General features: G+C 58.1%; 1 protein-coding gene across 1 annotated transcript in view; it reads right to left on the bottom strand.

Annotated features, from left to right (window-relative positions):
* Window positions 1-594: 594 nt before the first annotated feature.
* Window positions 595-21,899, bottom strand: part of RBM19 (RNA binding motif protein 19) — a 122,742-nt gene continuing 101,437 nt past the window's right edge. Inside the window, exons 24-25 of the mRNA XM_079943314.1 lie at window positions 3,352-3,462; window positions 595-2,603 (exon numbers count right to left, since the gene is read on the bottom strand). Coding sequence (XP_079799440.1) covers window positions 3,365-3,462 — 98 coding nt within the window. The 3' untranslated portion in view covers window positions 595-2,603; window positions 3,352-3,364. The remainder of the gene's footprint in view (window positions 2,604-3,351; window positions 3,463-21,899) is intronic.

A 21,899-nucleotide genomic window follows, 5' to 3' on the forward strand; every position in this document is an offset into this window, starting at 1 on the left:
CCCATCATCATTCGAACTCACCTGAAGCCCCCTCCCTGAAAGCTCCCCCCGTGCCCCACTGCTCTGGTGGCAACAGTGACCATCAATCTCCCCAGGGCCTTGGCTCCAAGGCCCGGAGTCTCCCCAGTTCACCCGGCACACACTGGGTGGAGGCTTTTCTTCTGAAATGCTTTCACGCAGTCCCTCTCCCTCAAAGGGGGAAAGGCGGGCCCTCCTCTGGGCCAGGCTAAAGACCTGGCTTTATTTTATTATTACCTAGCTATACTTTTTATTCCAGAATACCAATAATAATGCCGATGATGATTATGATAATAAAAATGACGAGAGCTTTAGTAGTTCCTATTTAAAGAGTTACTTTCAAAGGGGTGGAGGACAGGGCTCAGGGTTACTGAGACACTTGTTCAGCCTCCAGGCGCCAGGTGCTGTGACTGAAAGGAACAGGGACAGGATCGGCTGAGGACGACATGGGGGCAGGGGCTGGGCATGGAGAGGAACGGAACGTGGCTACTTTCCATAAGGTGGACGGGGCTGTCTCTCTGAGGAAGGGAGGGAAGCTTAAATGAAGATCTCAGAGTGGCTGGTGGAGATGGGGGAAGGAAACAGGAAGAAAGTGGAGGAAGGGTGTCCCAGGCAGAGTAAAGAGCAAGTGCAAAGGCCCTGGGGTGGGACTGTGCTTCCAGGTCGGAGAGCAGTAAGTGAGCGGCAGGGGCAGGGGAGGCAGGGCCTTCTTGCTCATCGCGGTGAAGAGTGTGGTTTTACTCCAAGTGTGCACGCGGGGGCAGGGCCGCAGGGCTTTACACTACATTCCCCATGATCCAGCTCAGGGCTGCATGTGGAGAATGCAGTGCTCCTGGGGCAGCGTGGAGTCTGCTATGGGCGTTGGTGAGGGCCAGGTGTGGCACGAAGGTGGGGTGATGGGTACCCCCCGAGATCTCTAGGGGAGTTGAAGTGACTGCTTCCATTTGCTTATGGGGGAGCCCTTCCCCCCGAGACAGTAAGCCCCCAGGGTTGGGGGTACAGACGCCAGGGTGGGACGGGCAGGCAGGAGGGAAGGGGCCACAGTCTCCCTGCGTGCAGCTGGCTGAGCGGCTGGTGGCTTTCCCGCCTGCTGCGCCCTCAGGCCATGGGCTTCGCGACCCCCTCGCTCCTCTGCTGGTCCTGAGCTTTCTCTGGGCTCGGGCCAGGGCTTGCTTGCTTTTTCTTCTGGACGCAGGGAAGATAGTAAAGCATGAAGGTCAAGAAAGACCCGAGGCCCTGGGGTCAGATTCACCTCCTGCAGGTGCCTGAAGCTCTCTGGGCCTCACAATACCCCCGGTATATGGAGGTGCTGTTAGCACCATCCCATTTTAAAGATGAGAAGACTGAGGAATCAAAGGTTAAGTCACTGGCCCACACTCACAAGGCTGGCGAGTGGTGGATGTTACCAGGAACCCAGAATGGTCTGAATGCAGAGCCCGAGCTGGCATGCCAACAGCAGGAGGTGGTGAATTCCGATCTGGGGACATTCTAGTACCTTCAGTGAAGCCGGTGCCAATGTCGCCTCCTCCCGTGCCAGGCCCACGGGTCTGCAATCTTCTTTAACCAGAAGAATCCACGTGGCCCTTAACGGGACAAGCAGTGGGGAGGGAGGGGGTGGACCCCAGCCCTGTCATCCCTGGGACCCACGGAAACTTGGGAGCCTGGTCACCCGAGGGACCCCACGCAGGCTCTACGGTCTGATGTCGGGGAGACACCTCACTATAAAAGCTGGGATGTGAGCCACTCCGGGTCTGTGTCTTTTGCTTCCATTGTGTCCCGGGGATAACCTAGGATGGATCAGGAAGCACCTGCCCCCCAGGGAGCTGGGGACACGCGCAGCCTTGCAGGACTGTCAGCGCTGTGTGGTCTTGCTTGGATTCCAGGCCACTCCGAAAACTGCTTGGTGTGGACTGAAACCTCCTCCCAGAAAAATACACAGACCAAATTTTACACAGCAAGTCAGAAGATCCCTGGGCTCTCACTCGGGGCCCAGCTGCCCCAAATGAAGAAGGACAAAAACGCTGACGAGTGCTTGCTCTGGGCTTTACTTGGACTGGCTGATGTAGTCCGAGCACCATCTCTGAGGTAGGTACTAGATCACCCCCATTTTATAGAAAGAGAAGCTGAGGGTCAGAGGGGACCTCGCCGGTCCAAAGTCACACAGCTGGGGTTCAGACCCAGGGCAGACGGGTTCTAGCTCTTTCCTCTCTACCACCCCCCTCCTGGTGTGCGCTGGGTGTGAATCTCCAGGCGGGAGTGGGTGTGGGCACCCCAGGTCTGGGATGAGCCTTGGGACGCTGCTTGCCAGGGCTGGGGACCTGTTTGCATTTCACGGCGTCCCCAGCCTGTGAGTAGAGGGCGTCTGCCGTTAGCGACACAGCCGGGCTCAACCAATGAGCCGGTGTCTGGGTTTGGAGCTTGGTGCTTCGTGAGGGGCCCCATGGTCAGCACGGACGGAAGACGCTCTTGTGACTGAACCAGGGCCTGTGGTCCCAAGTGGCGAGGAAGGGGCAGGACAGAGGCCACGTCCCAGGCTGTGAGCAGTCCCTTGGAGAGACGGAGGCGGGAACTCCAGCTTAGCAGCCCTGGAGGGGGAGCGAGAACAGAAGCTTCTGGGGCCCGCCTCACACGCTCAGCACTGTTCCTGGCGTTCTTCACGATTATTACATTTCTTTCTCGCTAAAGCCCTCTGAGGTGGGAAGCAGTTATTGAGGAGGCTGGGCCCAGGGAGCTGAGCTGACTTGGCAGGGTCCCCAGTCTGTGCTGGGTGGAGCGGGGCTTCATGCCCAAAGCGCCCAACTCCAGAGAGCTGCCTTCAGCCTGGTGAGTGTTCCGGGCTCGTGGGCAGTGGGGCCCGAGGGTCCTTGCGCCCATGTAGCTGCGCACCCCGGGGCAAGCCCTGAAGTCCCCCTGCACCCTGGTCTTCGCGCCAGCACGGTGAGGCCCTGTCTGCATCTCAGGGTTGCTGGGAGGAGAAGCAAGAGGGGGAACTTGTGCGGGAACCGCCAATGGCTGGGCTGGACGCAGGGCTCGGTGGTTTCTGCCACTTCCAGATCCTCGTGCTGCCACGAGGGCCTGCCCGGCGCGGTGGCATCCTGCGCCTGTTCTCTGGCCCTGCAGTGCTGGGCACAGAGCAGGCGCAGTCAGTGCCTGGGGCCCGGGATGCCCGGGCAGTGGGCTGAGGCCATCGTCCCCTCCGACCTTGGACCAGTGGAGGGTGGGGCTGCCTGCTGCTGCTGCCCCACAGGGCGGTGCGGCCCGCCCAGCCCCCGCGGTAGGGGGTGCAGAGCTGGAGCGGCTGTGCCCCGTCCCCAGGGCTCTGCAGCCACGTACCCTCGGCGCCAGCTCACGGCTGAAGGGTCTGCTCGTCACCGCCGTCCTCACTGTCTTCCAGCTGCTCCAGGATCTCGTCCAACACCACAGACCGCTTTTTCTTCGGGGGTTCTGCGGGAGCCCAGATGGCAAGAGAGGAGAAAAGAACAGCCGAGAGGGTTGGGAGTCAGGAAGAGAGAGACAAGAGAGGGAGAGGGAAGGGGAGAGCAAACAGGGAGCAGGGGGAGGGGATTCAGGAAGGGACAGAGGGAAGGGGTGGGAGGTAGGAGAGCAGGTACAGACCCGGGGTGGGGGTGGGGAGACGAGACAGAAGAAATAAGCAAAGACAAGAAGAGGGGGAAGGAGCATCAAAGGAGGTATGAGAAAGGGGAAGAGAGCACAGAGCGGGAGACAGAGAAACACGGAGGCTTAGTCTCTACTTCACCAGGGGCAGCCTCTCTCCCAGCCCTGTCGGCCACCCCTGCCCATCTTCCACCCACCGAGGAAAGAAGGGAGGAAGGCCCTTCCCGGCAGGTCAGAGGTTAGCGAGTCTCTGCCCGATGTAGGGGGAGCCAGAACCTCCAGAGAGGCCAAGTAAAGCGAGGGCAGGGGTTGGGAAACAAGTTCCTGTTCTCTTGGAGTCGCAGACTCTTAATGGTATAGTAGGTGGCTGGCATACAGTAGGTGTTTAGTAAATGCTGGGTGACTGGATGCTCAAGGACTCCAGATGAGGCATGGAGGGAAAAACAATTAGAGATGGCTTTAGAGAAGAGGGGCATTTGACCTGGGCTTTGAAGAATGCAGAGGAGTTCTCTGTGAGGAGACGGGGAAGGGGAGGTAGATGCACAGTGTGAAAGGGCATGGTGGGCTCGGCAAAATATATGTCCCCAGGGTGCCAAACACTATTGATTATCTGCTCTGTGCTATGGCTCTTATCTTCTCAACAATCCCATGGGGAGGTATTATTATTACCTCTCACAGGTGAGAGCACTGAAGCAAAGACAGGTAAGTCTAAGGTCACTCAGCTAGGAAGTGGTGAAACCAGGACCCAAGACACACCAAAGCCCACCGTCTTTCCTCTTTTCATAAAAGTCTCAAGTGCTGCCCAGAGACTGCCAGGGAGACAAAGGGTGGAGGGGGGAGGTGTGCAGGTCCTCTCGGCCCTCCAGGAAGGGAATGGGGTGGGGGTGGGAGGGGGAAGGCTCTGGGCTTAGATTGACTCTGTCAGTCCCTCTGCTGTCTAACCAGTCATTCATGGTCAGCCTCACCCCCAGATAACGCTGGGCTTGTTTTGAGGCAGCTGTCGGATGCTGTCCCAATAGCCTCTCCTTCCCTGGTTCAAACAACACCTCCTCTGTGAAGTCCTCCGGGTGGGCCAAATTGCCACTGCGATCCTTAGCTGCCACCTCCCCACTGGGTCTGGGGCTCCTGCAGGCAGCGGGTCTCCCCAGAGCCTAGCCCAACGCTCGCCCTCGAGATGCAGCATCTTGGGTCTCTTCCAGGTGGTCTTGGACAAGTGACTTGACCTCTTTGAGGCTATTTCTCCATCTCATTCCTAAGAACCTGACCCGGTCGCTGACCCTTCTCCTCTTCTCCGCGGCTAACTGCCTGACCCGAGCACTCGCACCTTCTCAGTGGACTCTGCTTCGCCCTCACCCTCAGGGCCACCTATTCCCCCGCCAACAGCAGCCCGAGGGATCCTTCCAGGACAGGCTCTCCTGCTCCGCTCCGGGAGCTCTCCGTGGTCATCTCGAGGCACTGCCTGGGCCGGGCCTCCCAGGCCCGTGAAGTGCGCTCCCACCCGGAGACCCCTGCTCCCCCGTCCCCTCCTCAGAGAGGACTCCCCTGGCCGCTGTCGACAGGTCCCCGCTCTCTAAGCCCGCCTCGCCCCATAGCACTTCTCACTACCCGGCGGGCGCTTCTTCGTCTGGGGACAGAGCTACCCCATTCACGGCCGTGTCTCCTGCCTCAGCGCACTGCCTAGCACCTAGTGGGTGCCTGTGAGCAGCTGTTGAACGAGGGGATGAGCGAATGGGGCAGAAAGGGGGGACGCGGAGGGGCTGGCCCCTCGGGGAGGGTGAGGAAGGGGTGGGAGGCCCGCCCGGCCGGAGCCTCAGGCCATCATCACCATGTTGTTAGTCATGAGGAGGGAGGGGGACAGGAGGGGCTGGGGCGGACACCTGCTTCCTTCGCCCCCGCCGCCCCCTCTGGGTTTCCAAATAATTGCCGGAAGTGCGCAACGGTCTCTGGAACTTGGACCTTTGGGCAGGTAGTAGGAGCCGGGAAACAGAAGGGCGGCAAACTAGGACCTGCGGGCCTGTCACTGCCCCCCCCGCCCCCCAGAGGCTAACGATGGGATAGGTTTGGGCTCCTGGACGGCTGCCCCTGCTCTCCTTGGCAGAATTTTTGTTCTTTCCCACGGCTTGAGCATGACTCTGAGACTGGCAAGGGGGCAGGTGCCAGGCACATGGGTGGCTCTTACCCAGCTGGCCCAGGAGCACCGCGCAGGCGGTGACTGGGGCGTGAACTCCGGGTGCCCCCAGTGGCCAGCACAGGGCACCCCTCGGGCACCAGCCCACCTCGGGGACCTTTCAGAGAAGCACGGCCCAGGGTCACCAGGGGCCTGGCCAGCTCCGAGGGCCTCTCTGTCACTGGAACATCCCGAGCGCTGCACTGGCCTGGCTCCACCACACTGTGAGCCAGACTGCGAGAGACCGTCCCAGGGCTCAGCACACAGTAGGTGCTCTGTCATCATTTGTTGAACATAAAAATGGATGAATGAATGATTGAGTGAATGAATGAAAAGGGGCACCAATGTGGGTAACTTTTAAAAAGTAAAACTGCAGTTGTCGGGACAGCAAACAAACAAATGGAGTGGCGGGAAGAGAGGCACCATGACTGGGGAAACTGAGGCCCAGAGGGAGGGGCGACATAGCTGGAAGAGGAAACACACAGGACGGGCACTTAACAAGTGGTGTCTCACCTTAGTTTCATAAACCCTCCGGAGGCTGGTGTCATCACCCCCATTTCATGGGTGGGAAAACGGAGGTGCAGAGGAGCATACAGACCGGAGGCGCCCCCCCGCCCCCAGCTAACACGTGGCAGCCCCTGGATTCCGCCTCAGACGGTCTAGTTTGCAACCCACGCATGCTCTGTGCTGAGCTCTGTGGCATCTCCCGAGGGGCCCTGCCTGGGGGCGGGGCCAAGATCACGCAGGACCCTGTGGTGACAGGGCGTGTGGCCACTGCGTCTGGCTTTGACCATTCCCGAGCTGGGTCATCTTGGGCAGGGCATGTGCCCCGTCCGAGATTCAACCCCTCACGTATAACGTGGGGGGACGGGGCTGTTCCGCCACCCCTCCCTTCTCTGTGGCTGCCTTCTGCTGCCATCCTGACTCCCCGGGAGGTGAGGGCTCCTTCTTCCTGCAAAAGCCCTTCAGAGCCCCCTGACTTGTCCCCAGCACCTATTGTAACTGTGCTCAGGAACAGGGGGCACTGACCCCACAGCCCAGGCATGGACTGGCTGTGAGGCTGTGAGCAGCAGACTTAGCCCTTCTGGGCCTCAGTTTCCTCATCTGTAATATGGGGCCACTAGGAATGCCTACCTCCTGGGGCTGTGGTGAGCACTGAGGAGAGAAAAGAGCAATGCCAGCACCTGGTCAGCCTCCATGACGGTGCGGCGACCGCCATCTTTGTTACTACTGCTCATGTCAGAGGTGTTGATTTAATGTGTCCCTCTGCCATTAGGCCAGGGAGTGCCAGCAGGGCAGGGGCTGTCACAGGAAGGTTGGTACACAGTAGGTGAGCAATAAATAGTTGTCCAGTAAGGGAATGAAGTGATTTGGCTGGTCAAGGCCAAAGCAGGTATGGTTCCCCCTCCTCCAGCTGGAAACCAGAGGCACAGGGGTCTCCACTGACGGCTGTGGGGTGAGTGGCAGGCAAGTCGTTAGCGACCAGCTGACTCCATGACACCCAGAAGTCAGACAGTCTGAGGTCCCAGTTCTGCCACTTAACGCTCAGTGACCTTGGGCAGGTCACTTGTATTCTTGGGGTCTCGGCTGCCTGTCTGTACATTGGGGGTGGAGACGCGACCTCCCGGGGCGGCGGCAAGGATCAGTGAGTTCCCTCACGGAGCCTGGCGCCCCAAGGGCTTGGTACCCTGGGGCCTGGTGTATCTGGCTCAGGCTGGGGCCCCCAGCACCGCCCCGCCCCCCAGAGGACACGTCAGGCCCCGAGTCCCCACCAGACAACACCCAGCAACCACCCCCCCCACAGGCCCCATCCGCACGCGGAGCGCCCTGCTTGCCGGGAACAGCTGCTGAAATCCCATTTCCCCGACATCAAAAGCCTCAGTGGGTTTTCACCGAACAAACATAATGCAGAACCAGAGAAAGGTGTAAAATAAATAAACGAAACAAGCTGTGCGCTCTCTTTCAGTATCACAGCTGCACCCGGAGATAAACAACAAGTGAATGTCACCAAACATCAACACCCAAGAAATTAACTTGACAAAAAGCTCAGCCGGCCCCCAGCAACCCCCCAGTCCTGCCCCCGTCCCCCTCCCCACTCTCCAGCCACCATTTTGCATTTCTGGAGTTCCCATCTAATGATTTTATTTTTCAATTAATTCCTTGACAGAACGCCAGCCCGCATCTCTCTCCCGTCCCTGGCTGGCGCCGGCGCCCTGTGCACAAGGCACGGGCAGGCAGGCGGGCGGGGGGCTGTCGGGAGGACAGGGCAAAGCTTCAGGGCTGGTCGGGGAGGAGGGGATCCTGAAAGGAACCCTGAGAGGAGGCAGCTGTGACCGGCCGGGGCGGCCGGGCTCGGAGTTGATGGCGTTGCCGGCTGTAGCCAGGCTGCCCCGCCCGGAGGCAAGCCTGCCGCCCCCCGGCTGAGCCACCTGGGGCCGAGGCCTCCCCTCTCTGTGCTCAGTCTCGGTAGTTACTGAACAGCACCCAGCTCCTGGGGTCCCAAAGGGCGTTAGAAGGGCACAGATGAAGGCCTTTACAACAGCACCCGGCACGCAGGAGCCGCGGGGGAGAGGTGACGCCCTTACTGTCGTTAATGGGTACTGTTACTGAGAGCGCGTGGGCAGGTCACTTCCCTCCTCCATAAAATGGGGATGGCAGTACCGGCCCTCGACAGATGCGGCGGCCGCGGTGGGCGCCCCCCTCCTGACGGTCACGTACGGCGTTAGCGGGCAGCTCTGGGGCGTATTCATAGCTCCCCGCCTGGAGGGCCAGGAGCTTTCTCTGGCCACAGGGGCACACGTGGCCCTGGCACAGGGTAGGCTGGAAGTGTTGGAGATTTCAGCCCCCTGGAGAAATGTCCCAGCTCCCTCGACTCCAGGGGACAGTTCTGGGGCAGGTGCCACACGGCTCTCAGGGGTCCCTGTGGCCTGTACGGTGGGGCTGCTCACTGCATCCCCCAAACTGGCTCCCCTCCTAGCTGGTCAGGGGCTGCTTCCAGGGAACCCAAACTAAGACACCATTGTCTACAGGTGACCAATTGGAATGAAGCAGGCCTCAGCCGGCAGGCCCACTGAAGGGCATCTGGATTTGCTGACATCACGGAACGTTCAAAAAACCCTTAGTTACTAATATGGAAACACAAGACAGGCTACACAAGAATCTCCATTTCTAGTTTCTCTCGAAACTGGCTGATCCGGCCACGCTGGGCCCGTGTCCCCACCTAAGGATAACCGATGGGGTGTGTGCCAGTTGCCCCTGGAGATGGGAGGTCTCGTTTATTTGGGTGTTTTCTAGCTGTTCCTGGAGGTCCCGAGCTTGCTACTCCCCGAGACAAAGGGCAGGCGAGGCCTTGGCAAACCGTAAAGTGCAGGCCCGTGTAGCAGGTTTCCCCTGTTAAAACCGTACCTGAGGCGACTCCGGCAGGCTGGGGGGGAGGGGGGAGGGGGAGCAGGTGGCCCCTCTCTCCGGTCTGTCCCTCGAGGGGAGGAGAGGAAGGAGGTTAGGGTTGAGAGTGGAGGGCGGGATTCCAGGCTGGGACAAGGCACCACAGCCTTCGGACTCAGTGGCCTGCTGCCCCAGGCCATCGGGGGGCACAAGCAACCTGCGGTCCCCACCCTTGGGGACGTTACGGTGCTGGAGACACAGGATGTGGGTCTTGCGAGGGGCCGGCACCCTGAGGGCTGGCCTGGCATGTGAGGCTGCCTGCTCCTGGGTCCCCCTGCCTCCCAGGCTCCAGGCTGGCAGCCCCCATGGGCAAAACCCTCAGATACCGCGACGGGTCTGCCTCCCAGGGCTCTGTTCACAGCAGGCACGCACTAGATGATCACAGAATAAAGGGCGCTCTTTAGAGACGATCAGCCTGGCTCCTAAGACCAAACGCGTGGCCCTTGCTCGGCACCAGGAGGTGTTTCATGGATGTGCCTTTGCAGAACATAGCTGGTCCCCCAAGAACCAGGCGTGATCCGAAAGCCCCTGCTCGGGGCTGGCAGACGGGAGACTGGGCCCCAGGCCCACCTCTGCACCTCAAGGATTTAAGGGAGCCTCTTAACTCCTTTCCTCGGTGTTCCTGTTTGTTAACTGGGAACAGTGCCTGCTCTCCTGATCTCAGGCCTTGAGGGTTCCAGCCCTCAGTCATTCACAGCAAACAGTCATTGAATATATACTATGTGCCAGGCCTAGTGCCAGGGATACTGCCGCCAAAGGAGAAACTGAGCCAGCAGCCACGGAGGCCGTGCTGGGGTCCCAGGGCGGGTGGAGCTGGGCTCTGAGCTCTGTCACTCACTGGTCCCAGGCCATCTGATCGAGTTGCTCTCTGTAGAAAGGGCGTGGCAGTAGTGCCCGCCACAAGAAGCGTCAACAGGTAAGGCTTGGGTGCACACAGAGCTGTTGAGTCATGTTAAAAGTAACAACGCAGGTGTCGTCCAAGGACACCCAGAGAGCGGGCGGTACTCAGGAAACTGGGAACCTAGCAGGCTGAGCCGGGGCCGACCGTACACGAAGGCAGAGAAGCCAGCATCCCCGGGCTTTGAGCCCAGCCTCTTTGGGCTCCAGGCATGGGCTGGGTGTGGACTCACTCACAGGTCTCCCACGAGCCAGGTGATATTACTGTCCCATCTTCCAGGTGCATAAGCAGCTGTTCTAGGGCTTGGGGAAGACTCCCCCGAATGGGGCCTTGAGCACAGATCAGGCTGGTCCCAGGGTCTTCCCGTCACCCCACGGCGATGCCTGTGGTCCCGTGGCTCAGCTGCCCGCCCTGCGGGGGGGACGCCAGCCCAGACTCCTCAGAAGGAACTTCTCAACAGGGAAGGCGTGAAACAGACTCAGGCCGCGTGGCAGCGGCCCAGTGCCTGCATCAGCCATCTTTTCAAGAAGCTATTGGTTCCCAACCCACGGCCTGATAGAATCGTCTGGGAAACCTCAGATACCTGGACCCTACCCCCAGAGGTTCTGATGCAAATGGCCTGGGGTGGACGTTGGCTATTGAGACAGCCGTGACTACAGCCGTTATGAATCACAGTGCTAAGGACTCTGGCTCCTGGGAAGCAGGAAGCCCCGGGGCAGCCCGGCGGGTTCATCTTGCTCTGTGCTCTGGGCATCCAGGGCACACAGGAGTTCCAGGTGGCCGGGCTGGCGGCTCTCCATCCACCAGGGCTGCTGAAGGTGCCCGGCCTGGATTATTGTGGGTTCAGCCCTGGTAGGGCCGTGGGGCCACTAAGCCTGGGGGCTCTGGGGCTTGGTGCTGCACGCGTCTGCATTAGTTACAGATGCTGGAGTGGCCTGTGTGGGCCGGGGAGGCAGGGGAGTGTCCAGGAGAAGGTGACTCATTGCAGAGGACAAAAGAAAAAGAAACCAGGAGAGGCTGGAAGGCGCCCCCCACCGCTCCCCACCCCACTCTCCTGTCTCGGGCCCGGAGGGATCTCCCCATTTCTAGGGGCTTGGTCGACATTAACTACCTGTCCCTTTCCTCTTGGCAAAGGCCCTGGGTTGGGAGTAGAGGCTAAAAAGAAAGAATCAATTACATCGTCTCGAGGGGCCAAGGTGGGATGCTGTCTGCACTAGAATCTCTAAGTGCGAATGTGATGGAGTTAAACGGTCTGGGTGGGTGACTATAGGGAGGGCTGCGGACTGCGGCAAAAGAAGAAGAAGAAGAAGAAAAAAAAGCCCATGTAACTCGACCCCAGCTACTCTATGTGAATGTAGGACCTTGGGTGGTCAGACCTGATTTTTCAAGAGAGGCCATAATCTTGACTTTCAGGTCAAATCCTCTGATAGCAAAATAGGGACAATTAATTAAAACAAAACACTTTTTCTCCCCCTTATCTTCTATGCAAAATAAAGATCTGTGATCTCAGCCGACAGCTCACCAGTGCAGCCTCTGGTTTACTTTTTCTCTACTCTCTGTCTACAGAACCCCACTAGTTTCACTTGTGGTCATGAAGCAGCAATAACAACTTCCTCGTCTGTGTGTTTTCCTTGGGTTTCTCAGGCCTGGGCCAGCCTACAGTTCAGAAACAAACCTGGCCACCCTCTGTCACCAGCCACAACCCTGGAGGCAAGTCCACCCTCCTCCTGACCCTATTTCCAGCACTCTGGTCCCCAGGTCCCCGAACCCTCATCCAATCCGGGCCCAGCCCCTTCCCCTCCCAAGTTGCTCTGAAATTCTCCTTCTGTCAGTTTAATTCCATGATCAATGAGGAAGAGCAGGAGAAATGGCCCGGCACAGCTGGCTTCCCCGTTAGCCCTAGCAGGGATTCCTGGCCTCAGTGGCGACAGCCGAGTGAAATGTTTGCAGAACGCAGAGAACACAAGTCAATAACAATTTAGCGGGATTGGGAGCAAGTACCTTCCCCGCACGGACAGCCGCTCCCGGGGGAAGGGGGAGAGAGTGTGCAGGATATTGCCGAAGCGCTTGGAAATATTTCCAAAACACCACTCAAAGAGGCTCGGGGAGTGGGGGGTGGAAGGAGGGAGGAGTGGGAGGGGGTGACCTGGAGGACAAGGACACCTGCTCCACCTTGCTCCAGGCCCCCCCAGCCTCCCTAGCACCTCTGCAGGGAGAAGCATTCGGCTCTCTGAACCTGGCTCCCTGGCCACAGCTCAGCCATTTGCACCATTGCTAGCAGTTGCCACCGAGGAGCCACCTTGACTCCGGCTTCTTGATTTTTCTTCTCTCGATTCTGCCTGCATCAGCTGGGGTGGCCTGGGGCATGTGACAAAGAGTGGGTCTCCCGGCCGGTTTCAACCTCTCTCCTGCTGCTACCCACCGACAGGGCTGGGAGCAGAAGGAAGAACAGATTCAGCACCCTGGACAGGGGCGGGCACCCGCTTCCAAGGGGGCAGGGGTGCAACACCTCCTGGGTGGCCCCGGGTGCCCATAGTGACCTTTCCTCTGTCAGGACCCTTTGTGGCAATCCGGGACAGCCCTCCCTCACCTGTCTTCTGCTGCAGCCTCTGACAGCTCTGGAGGAAGGGCTGCCACAGCAAAGCCTTACGGAGGGAATGCAAGGCACCCAAATGGAGGAATAAAAACGAGGCGAGGGGAGCCTATAGGAACCTTCTGTCTCCAGGTAGCTGGAAAGATCCATGGCAGAGGGATATTTTGAATAATAATCTCTGTGACTTCACATACTTGCTTGAACTTTCCTGAGTGTGATTTTTAAAGCCCGATGGTTATGTTTTCAGGGCCATGATCAGTGAGGCATATTTGCAAGGGCTGGCATGGGGATCATGGGCTCTCCTGGTCCCCAGTCTTTTGAAAGTGTGCCGTCCTGTGAATGATTAAGTTATGGGCGGGGGGGGGGGGGGGGTTGGTGAACTGTTGCAGGCTTTAAATATCATCTGTATGCTGATGACTTCCAAATTTATATCTCAGCCCAGACTTCGCTCCTGAGCTCCCAACTCATAGATCTATCTGCTTGACATCCCACGGGGAGTCCTAATAGGTGTCTCAAACCCCGTGCGGCCGGATCACTCCCGCCCCCACCCACTCTTCCCAGCTTCCAGGGCCTCATCATCACGCAGCACCACCATCCTGTGAGTGGCTCGCTCTGAGCAAAACTCTCTGTACTGGCCTTAATTTCCCTCCTGCCTCCCAGAAGTCTGGCCAGCTCTACTTTTACCACATATGCTCAATCCACTGGCTTCTTTCCACCCTTCCTGTCTCTGTCCCTGCTCAGACTACCGCCGTGGCTTGCTGGGACGACCATAGTGGGACTCCTATTCCATGTTCTTACTCCTCTACAATGCATGCCCCATGCAGCAGCGAGGATGAGGGATGGAGTGTAAACCGGGCCATGGCACTCCTCTTTCTAAATCTTCGAGGGACTTCCCACTGTATCTTGAATAAACGCCAGGCTCCCTGCCCCACCCCACAAGACCCCACCAGGGAGCCCTTCTGGCCTCTGCAGCTTTGTTTCCAACCACTCTCCACCCTGGACTCATTCTCTAGTCACAATGGCCTGCGATGAGCATGCTTCTGCCCCAGGGCCTTTGCACCTGCGGCTCCCACTGCTCGGAATGATTTCCTCCCAGATCCTGGGCTGGCTGGCTTCTTTGGATCACACAGAAACACTGACTCCTCGGAAAGACTTTTTCCAACCACCACATTTGGAATCTCTCCTCCCTCTTCACACTCCTGAGTGTATGATGTTATCTTTTTGCATTTCCTCCACAGGGCTTGCGATCACCATAACTTTCTCATTATTACCGTTTTTTTTTTTTAAATCATTCATCTCTCCCACTCAAATACTAGCTCCATGAAGGCAGGCACCTTCTCTTTTGCTTGCCGCTTTGTCCTCAGTACTGAATAAGGCTGGATAATTAGACGATCAATGGAGAATTGAGTGAGTGAATGAATGAAGTGGGAAGCAAGGCACTGCGGCTTCTGTTCCAGGAAGTGCTGGGGATTCTTTTTTTTAAATAAATGTATTTATTTATTTTTGGCTGCACTGGGTCTTCGTTGCTGCACGTGAGCTTTCTCTAGTTGCGGCGAGCGAGGGCTACTCTTTGTTGCGGTGCATGGGCTTCTCGTTGTGGTGGCTTCTCTTGTTGTGAAGCACAGGCTCTAGGCGCGTGGGCTCCAGTAGTTGTGGCACGCGGGCTCAGTAGTTGTGGCTCGTGGGCTCTAGAGCGCAGGCTCAGTAGTTGTGGCGCACGGGCCTACTTGCTCCGCGGCATGTGGGATCTTCCCGGACCGGGGCTTGAACCCGTGTCCCCTGCATTGGCAGGCGGATTCTTAACACTGCGCCACCAGGGAAGCCCGAGCTGGGGATTTTTAAGCAGAGGACTCTAGCTGGGAGGATGCGGGTGGGGTTATGATGCCTCTAGAATTGTACGTTCTCTGAGAAAGGGGGGTTATGTGGGAGGAATTAGCCACCCGCGGCTTCAGACAAAAGAAGGGCAGCCATCTCACAAGCCCTAGGGGCTGTAAACTTCTTCTGTAAAAGGGGAGATAGTAAATATTTTAGGGCTTTGCAGGCCACACTGTCTCTGTCACAGCTACTCAACTCTGTCCTCACAGGGCAAAGACACAGCTAGAGACGCTACGTGAAAAACGGGCATGGCTGTGTTCCCCCCAAAAGCTTTATTTACAAAAGTAGGCTGCAGGCTGAATCTGGCTGTGGGGCTGTAGTTTGTAACCACGGCCCTACCTGGACTGTGGAGCCCAGATCCAATAAAAGGGGGGATAATTTGAAATTTAGGAACTGCTGGGGGTCTAGGGAGTGGCTAAATACGGTGAGCTGTTCCGTAGTGTGCAGAGCTGTGTGCCCTCAGGCAAGTTACTAGACCCCTCTGGGGCTCAGTTTGCACCTCAGAAAAATGGGAACAGCACTTCTTCTAAGGAGCTGCAAGGCTAAAATGAGAGTGCATGAAACCACCTGGCAATGTCCCCTGCACGCAGTATGTCCTCGACCGAGCTCTCTCGTGTTTTCTTTTTCTCCTGACTTCACCTTTAAAAAGAAGGCACACAACTGCCTCTTCCAGACTAGTGGTGTTTCGAGGGTCAAGGTTAGCGCCACCTGGCTGCACACCATGCAGGGCCCCTCTTGCAGTGCCCAGTACATAGCTGACGCTCCACTAGGACGGGCCCTTCTGACGATCAGGACTTTTATCTGTTCGTTTATTCACCCCACCGATTGTTACTGAGCACCTGCTCTGCGCTAGATGCAGGGCCAAGGCAGTGGGCGTGGAGAGGGCCTTGTTCCCTGGAGGATAAAGCCTCTCGGGGAGCAGGGAGGTGAAACCCCCACACACGTGAACACAAAGTTCAAGGGAGACGAGGTACACGGTGCCACAAGGGAACTTTCGGGGAAAAGTAGAATCTCTGACACTTTGGCTGAGATCTGAATCACGGGGGGCTGGGGGCCAGGCCGACGGGGCAAGGGCCCCAGGAGTCGGGCTCCCTCCTTCCTGGCTAGGAGGGCCACCGTGCTGGAGGCCAGTGACCGATGGGACAGGCGCCCATCGTCTGGGCCTGAAGATGGCAGATCTCGCATCCCAGCCTGGCCTGGTTTGGCCGAGGGTGGGGGCGGGCGGACAGGCGGGCGACGGCGGCGCTGCCAGCCACTTGCCATGCCGGTCATGTCTGCGCTCCCAGCTCCGGAGGTGAAAGGTGCAGCCGCTAACCACAGCCCATCAGTCCTCCCAGCTGGAGTAAGACAATGCCGGGAAGCAGAGCCATGCTCCCGGCCCAATAAAAGCCTGTTTGCCCAGGCCTCCCCGGCTGTGCCCGCTGGAAAACAGAGGGCTGTGTGGGCGGGTTGCTTCCGTACCATTATACTCTGTCAGCGGCGCTCGCAGGTACTGCGGCCTGCCAGGGCCCTGAAAGCTGCTCGATGCCGCGATGCCGCGACCCTGCTGGTTTGTAACACGCTCGGGAAGAAAAGGACACAGCCAGTGGCCGACTTTCCTCTTTCTTCCCTCTGCGCTCTCTCCTTTCACCCGCCCGCACCGAGGCACTGAAGTACAGCACTTCACCTGCCGGGGGCTGCCGAGCAGCAGCTGAGAAGGCTGATTCCGGGGGCCGGGAAGGAAGGCAGGGAGAGGACGGGGAGAGGGGAGGGCGGTTCTGTGGAAGAGGGCCACCTTGCCCTTCCCTCGGCCCAAGCACCGCTGTCTGGGGTCAAGGGCTTTGCCTATCCAGGGCAGCTTTTTGAACAACTTTCAAAGAGCTGCCCTCGGTTGTTTCATTTGATGGGCATTTCGTAAGCATCAACTCGCAAGGGAATATCTGAGGACCGCCGTGATACCGGGACAGTGGGTGAAATGAAGACCCTCCTGCTGGGGAGCGGGTGCCGGGAGGGGGGCTTTGAAAAGAGTTTCGGCCGCGGACAGGGAGCCTAGAGAAGTGGCGACGTCCAGACTGGGCGCTGAGTGTTTAGTTCCCACAACTGCCTCGGAAAGCAAGACATCACGCCCTTTTACCAGCGAGGAATCCCCTTCCTCCCCCTTGCTGTTACTGTGTACTAATTAAGAGCCTACCACGTGCCAGGCCTGGGGACAGGTGGCATCTACAGATGCAAACGTACCGTCCTGAGCACTGCCCAGGTGACGGGCTATTCATTCTCATTCATTCTCCCTCCCTCCCTCTCTCTCTCACACGTTCCTTATTGTCCGGGCTTCTAAAAACTGCGGTTCTTCTTTATGTCTCATTCCTCCACCCAGAGAGCATCCTCCCTCGGCCTGGCTCCACTGGAATGCAAGGAAAACAGGGAGTGTTCTTGGTGGCCCAGAGAAGGAAGAAGCATTCGCGCCTTGCAGGGGAGGGGCGGATAAGTAATACTTGCTGCTTTCTCACTGTGCACCGAGAGCTTTAGAGACCTCATCTCCTGTAAGCCCCCCAATTCCCCTATGAGGTAGGCACCCTAGTCCTGCTGTACAGATGACAAAGCTGAGGCCGAGTGACTTACCTGAGGTAACAGAACGGACATGAGGACACACACTAGGGTGGAACGTTAAGGGGTAGCGGTGCCTAGCTGCTCATATGAAGCCAGCAGGATGGCTAAAAGTCCAGGTCTGACTCCTGACTCGGCCACTAGTAGCTGGGCGCCCCTGGGGAAATCATCTGCCCTCTCTGTGCCTCAATTTTCTCGTCTGGATAATGACGGTATTTACCTCCCAGGATTCTGCAGGATTAATACCTGTGAAAGCCCCACAGATATTACCTGGCGTGGAGCGAGGCTTAACAGATGAAAGTTGTCATGGTAATAATAATAGTAATTAGTATTACGTGGCCTGAACTGCACATGGAGCTGTACCGGGACCCTGACATCCACCCGCGGTGCCGGGGAGGGTCTCTCAGGGCTCCCTTTCTGTGCACTTGGTTAACTCAGAGCCAGGGGCCCCTTCCAGAACCTGGGGGAGGGGGGAATGTGTGGCTTGACCTAGGCTTGTCAGGGACCAATGCAGGAGAGAAGGGCTGGTCACAGGGCCTGGGCAGCTCTCGGCCCACCAGCACCCCATCCCCACAGCCTCCCCCAGGGGAGCTGGAGCTCAGAGGCAGAGGTGAACTCTGATTGTACCGGCCACAGTAGGGCCAAAGCTCTTCTCTATTTCTCTGGCCACCCCCACTCTGTCCCCGAGGGCAGCTCAGAGGCCACGGTGTCCCCAGCAAGCTTCCTGCTGGTTCCCGCCCAATGGTTAAGACGCCTGCCGTAGGCCCACCTTCCCCAGGGAGCCCTTTGTCGTGGCCTCGGTGCTCAGGCTGGGCAAATGGGGCTCGGGGCCTCCACCTGAGTCCTGAGTGCCTTCCTGGCACGGATCAGGGCCGGGGGAGGGAACTGGGCATGGATCCCACCGGCCCTCGGAGTCTGCCAGGGCCCTGGATGCTCTGAACAATGAGGATTTCAACACAAACAAGCTGGGCATTTTTCACCACAGGGAAGGGGCAGAGCGGGGAAAAGGGTCCAGTCAGGAGGGCAGGAGGCCAGCAGCCCTATTCTGAGTATCGAGGGCAGCCGTGGGTACCCCGTTTCCAAAGACATCAAGCAGACAATGGGGTGGGTGGGTAAGAGGGCTGACATTTGCAGAGCACCTGTTCTCGGCCGACTCGTCTACCCTGTTTCCCCCCGCGGTGTCCTGCTTACTTGGGAAGGATGTAGGGCGCAGTCACCCCAAGGATGGAACGCTGTAGCCAGACTGTCCGAGTTCAACCCCTGCTTCTACCACTTACTGCCCGTGTGATCCTGGGTAAGCTACTGCATCTCTGCGTGCCTCAGTCCCTTCAACTGTAAAATGGGGTGATTAAGGGCATCTACCTCCTAGGGGTGTTGTGTGGGTAAAAAAAAAAAAAGGGCAGCTCGTGCTGCTCGTTATTGCCCTGACCATCTTCACCAGTACCCCATAAGGCAGTACCCTTGTATCCCCATTTGTAAAATGGGAAGCGGAAGCCCCAGGGGCACAGTGACTTGTCCTGGGACACTCAGCTGGGAGGCCACAGAATCCAGGACTTGATGATTCCAAAGTTGATGCTCTTCCTCCTAAAACTAACTTTTTGGGGACCATGACCTGAGAGAAAATCTGATGACAACAAGGATCCTCTTGCCAGAGAGGTAAACACACACGTGCACACACGCACCAGATGATACCGTTTCTGGGTGTTCACAGCCCCTCTGAGGCCAGCCCTAGACTAGGGCCCATGAAGACAAGGTTTCATGGATTCTGGGTTAAAAATCCCTGCCTCATATCTTGCTGTGCTCTGGATAGCGTCCTTTTGTTTTCTAAGGATTATATATTGGTTTGGAAAGAGTGCTGTGTAAGTATGATAGGTAATTGTTTCAGACTCTTCGGGCCCCGAACTTTCAGGCTACCTCTTTGCTGCCTTTTCACGCCCCAGACAGGTGAGGCCAGCTAGAGGTCTGACACTTGGCCATGTTTGCCAGTGACCCTTCTGGATGGAACACATCCCCGCCAAGCCAGGCACTGCTGGTCCCGCCCCCCAGAAAACACCCCCCGACCTCCGCCCTATGCCCTGACCTTCGTGGGTCACCACAGACGCTGGATATTCTGTTTGGAGCTGCCAATCCCTCCCCTGTCCTACTCTATCCCCTGGAAGGAGCCGTCACTGGGGAGCCTGGCCCTCTGGCTGACGGATGGGCCAACGCGAGACCTGGGAGGAGAGCAGAGCAGAGAAGGGGGCGAGCGGGATGCAGGCATATCTTGCCTGGCTCCCTCCCTGCTTTGGTTCAGGGCCCTGGCACTGGCTGCATCCCTCCAAACCTGGGGACCAGCTGGCCATCCCCAAGGCCCCTGCTCTCCCTGGAGCCCAGGGGCATCACTTCCTCCTGCTGCCCCTTCACCTCTGCCCCCTGCCCCCACCTCCGCATGGCAGGCCTGGGGTAAGTTCTGTTCCCTGCTGGGACCCTGACATCCACCCGCGGTGCTGGGGAGGGTCTCTCAGGGCTCCCTTTCTGCACACTTGGTTAGCTCAGAGCCAGGAGCCCCTTCCAGAACCTGGGGGAGGGGGGAATGTCCCCTCAAGGGGACTCAAAAGAAGTGCAGGGGCTTCCCTGGTGGCACAGTGGTTGGGAGTCCGCCTGCCGATGCAGGGGACACGGGTTCGTGCCCCAGTCCGGGAAGATCCCACATGCCGCGGAGCGGCTGGGCCCGTGAGCCATGGCAGGCTCGCCGCTGAGCCTGCGTGTCCGGAGTCTGTGCTCCACAACGGGAGAGGCCACAACAGTGAGAAGCCTGCGTACCGCAAAAAAAAAAAAAGTGCAAACACATGGCTGGGCTCTGACACCCAGCGCTGGCCTTGGTGGGGCCTTTTGTCACCTCTGCACCTCGGTTTCCTCATCTGTAAATGGGGACAAGGTAACACGCACATCGCAGGGTGTCAATTCTAAAGCGCCAGCTATGTTTCTCACTAGATTTGGTATTCATCCCCTCCATTTCGGGAAGGGACCCTGTACATCCTGGGTTCAGGGTCTGGATGATTCAGGAGGAAGGAGGCCGCGCGGTAAACACACACACCCTAGATCTAACGGAGGCCCAAGGCTTTTACAAGTGGCATCTGCCATGCGTGGGGCTGTGGCAGGGCGGGGCAGAGGGCTCCGGAGCCGCCCTCGAGCTCACACGCCAGCTGTGCGCTCTCCAGGCTTGCTCATGTCTTGGGCACACGGCTGAACCTCCTTCTCTGTCTGTCAAATGTAGACAGCCGTGCCCATGGCTGGAAGGGTTGCCGTGAGGATGAAAGAGACAACGCGTGTCACATACAGAGGACGGCCCGGCACAGAGGAAGCCTTTAATAAACAGTAGCTTTCACGAGTCCCTTTAGTGCTCGGCTGGTCTCAGTTCTGTCATCCGCAAAACGGGGCCAATCAGGCCCACCTCACGGGGCTGTTGGGGCATTAATGGGAAGATGTATGCAAACAGCCTGCTGTCTTTCTTGATATTATTATCGTATCTGCCCCTGTCTGGGCCTCGGCCTGCAGCTGATAGGGGGAGACAGCCGATCCCACAGAAACGCCTCCAGCCAAGGCTTTCTGCTGGGGTAAGGCAGTAAATGCTGTCTTTGGAGCTCAGTTTACTGAAGGAGGCTACTCTCCAATGCAGGGCAGGACTGCTGAGTCTGCACTCCCCCGCGGGGTGGGTGGGTGGGGGGCAGGGGGCCGGGAGAGTCCTTTACACAAACATTTGCCGATGGGTGCATTTAGGCTGGTCAATGGCTGTCGATAAGGACAGGCTCTCCTCCTGCACAGCAGGATTTGGGGGCTTATTGAGTTGTGTGCTTGCGACTGTGTACTTAGCCCTGACGGCTCTGCTTTCTCGTTCGCCTTTGCTTATGTACTCCCCAGCCTCGGACTGGTCCGGGCTGGCACGGGGGCCCGGAGATGAACCAATCACAGTGACAGAGGTGACATGACGGCACACGACGGCACGCTCTCCACACTGCGGGAGGCGCCAGTCCAGCGAGGAGAAGAATCGTTAAGAAATACAGGATGGGGACTTCCCTGGTGGAGCAGTGGTTCAGACTCCACGCTCCCAGTACAGGGGACCCAGTTTCGATTTCTGGTCAGGGAACTAGATCCCACGTGCACGCTGCAACTAAGGAGCCCGCCTGCCACAACTAAGACCCGGTGCAACCAAATAAATAAATAGAATTAAAACAAAAAGAAATACATGGCGACGTGGCAAGGAGGTCTAGAAACACAGGTGGGAGAGCAGAGGACGGAGCCATTACTGATACCTGGGGGTGGAGGGTGGGGAAAGGGAAGGCTTCTTGGAGGAGGTGTCATTTGAGCTGGGCCTTAAAGGCTGGATAGTCACTTGCCAGGTTGGAAAAAAAGAGAAAAACAAAACTGAGAGGCAAGGCATTCTAAGCACAGGGAACGGCATACGCAAAGACACAGAGTCCTGCCTGGCGTTTGGACGGGAGGTGTGGTGGGGAAGGATTAGGCAGGAAAGGCCGCTGGGGTGGGCACGGGGGTGTGTTCTGAAGGGTTTGGCAGGTGGAGCTAGAGTCAAAGGGCTTCCACGCTGTTTCTAGACAACGTGCTAGAGAAGGCGAGGCCTGTGTGAGGCCTCTGGCTGCCCTCCCCAGACACACTGGCCGCCTCGTTTCTCGATGTGTCACGCTCATGCCAACCCCGGGCAACCCTCC

This window comes from Stenella coeruleoalba, assembly GCF_951394435.1.
Source record: "Stenella coeruleoalba genome assembly, chromosome: 14".
NCBI classification, from domain to species: domain Eukaryota; kingdom Metazoa; phylum Chordata; class Mammalia; order Artiodactyla; family Delphinidae; genus Stenella; species Stenella coeruleoalba.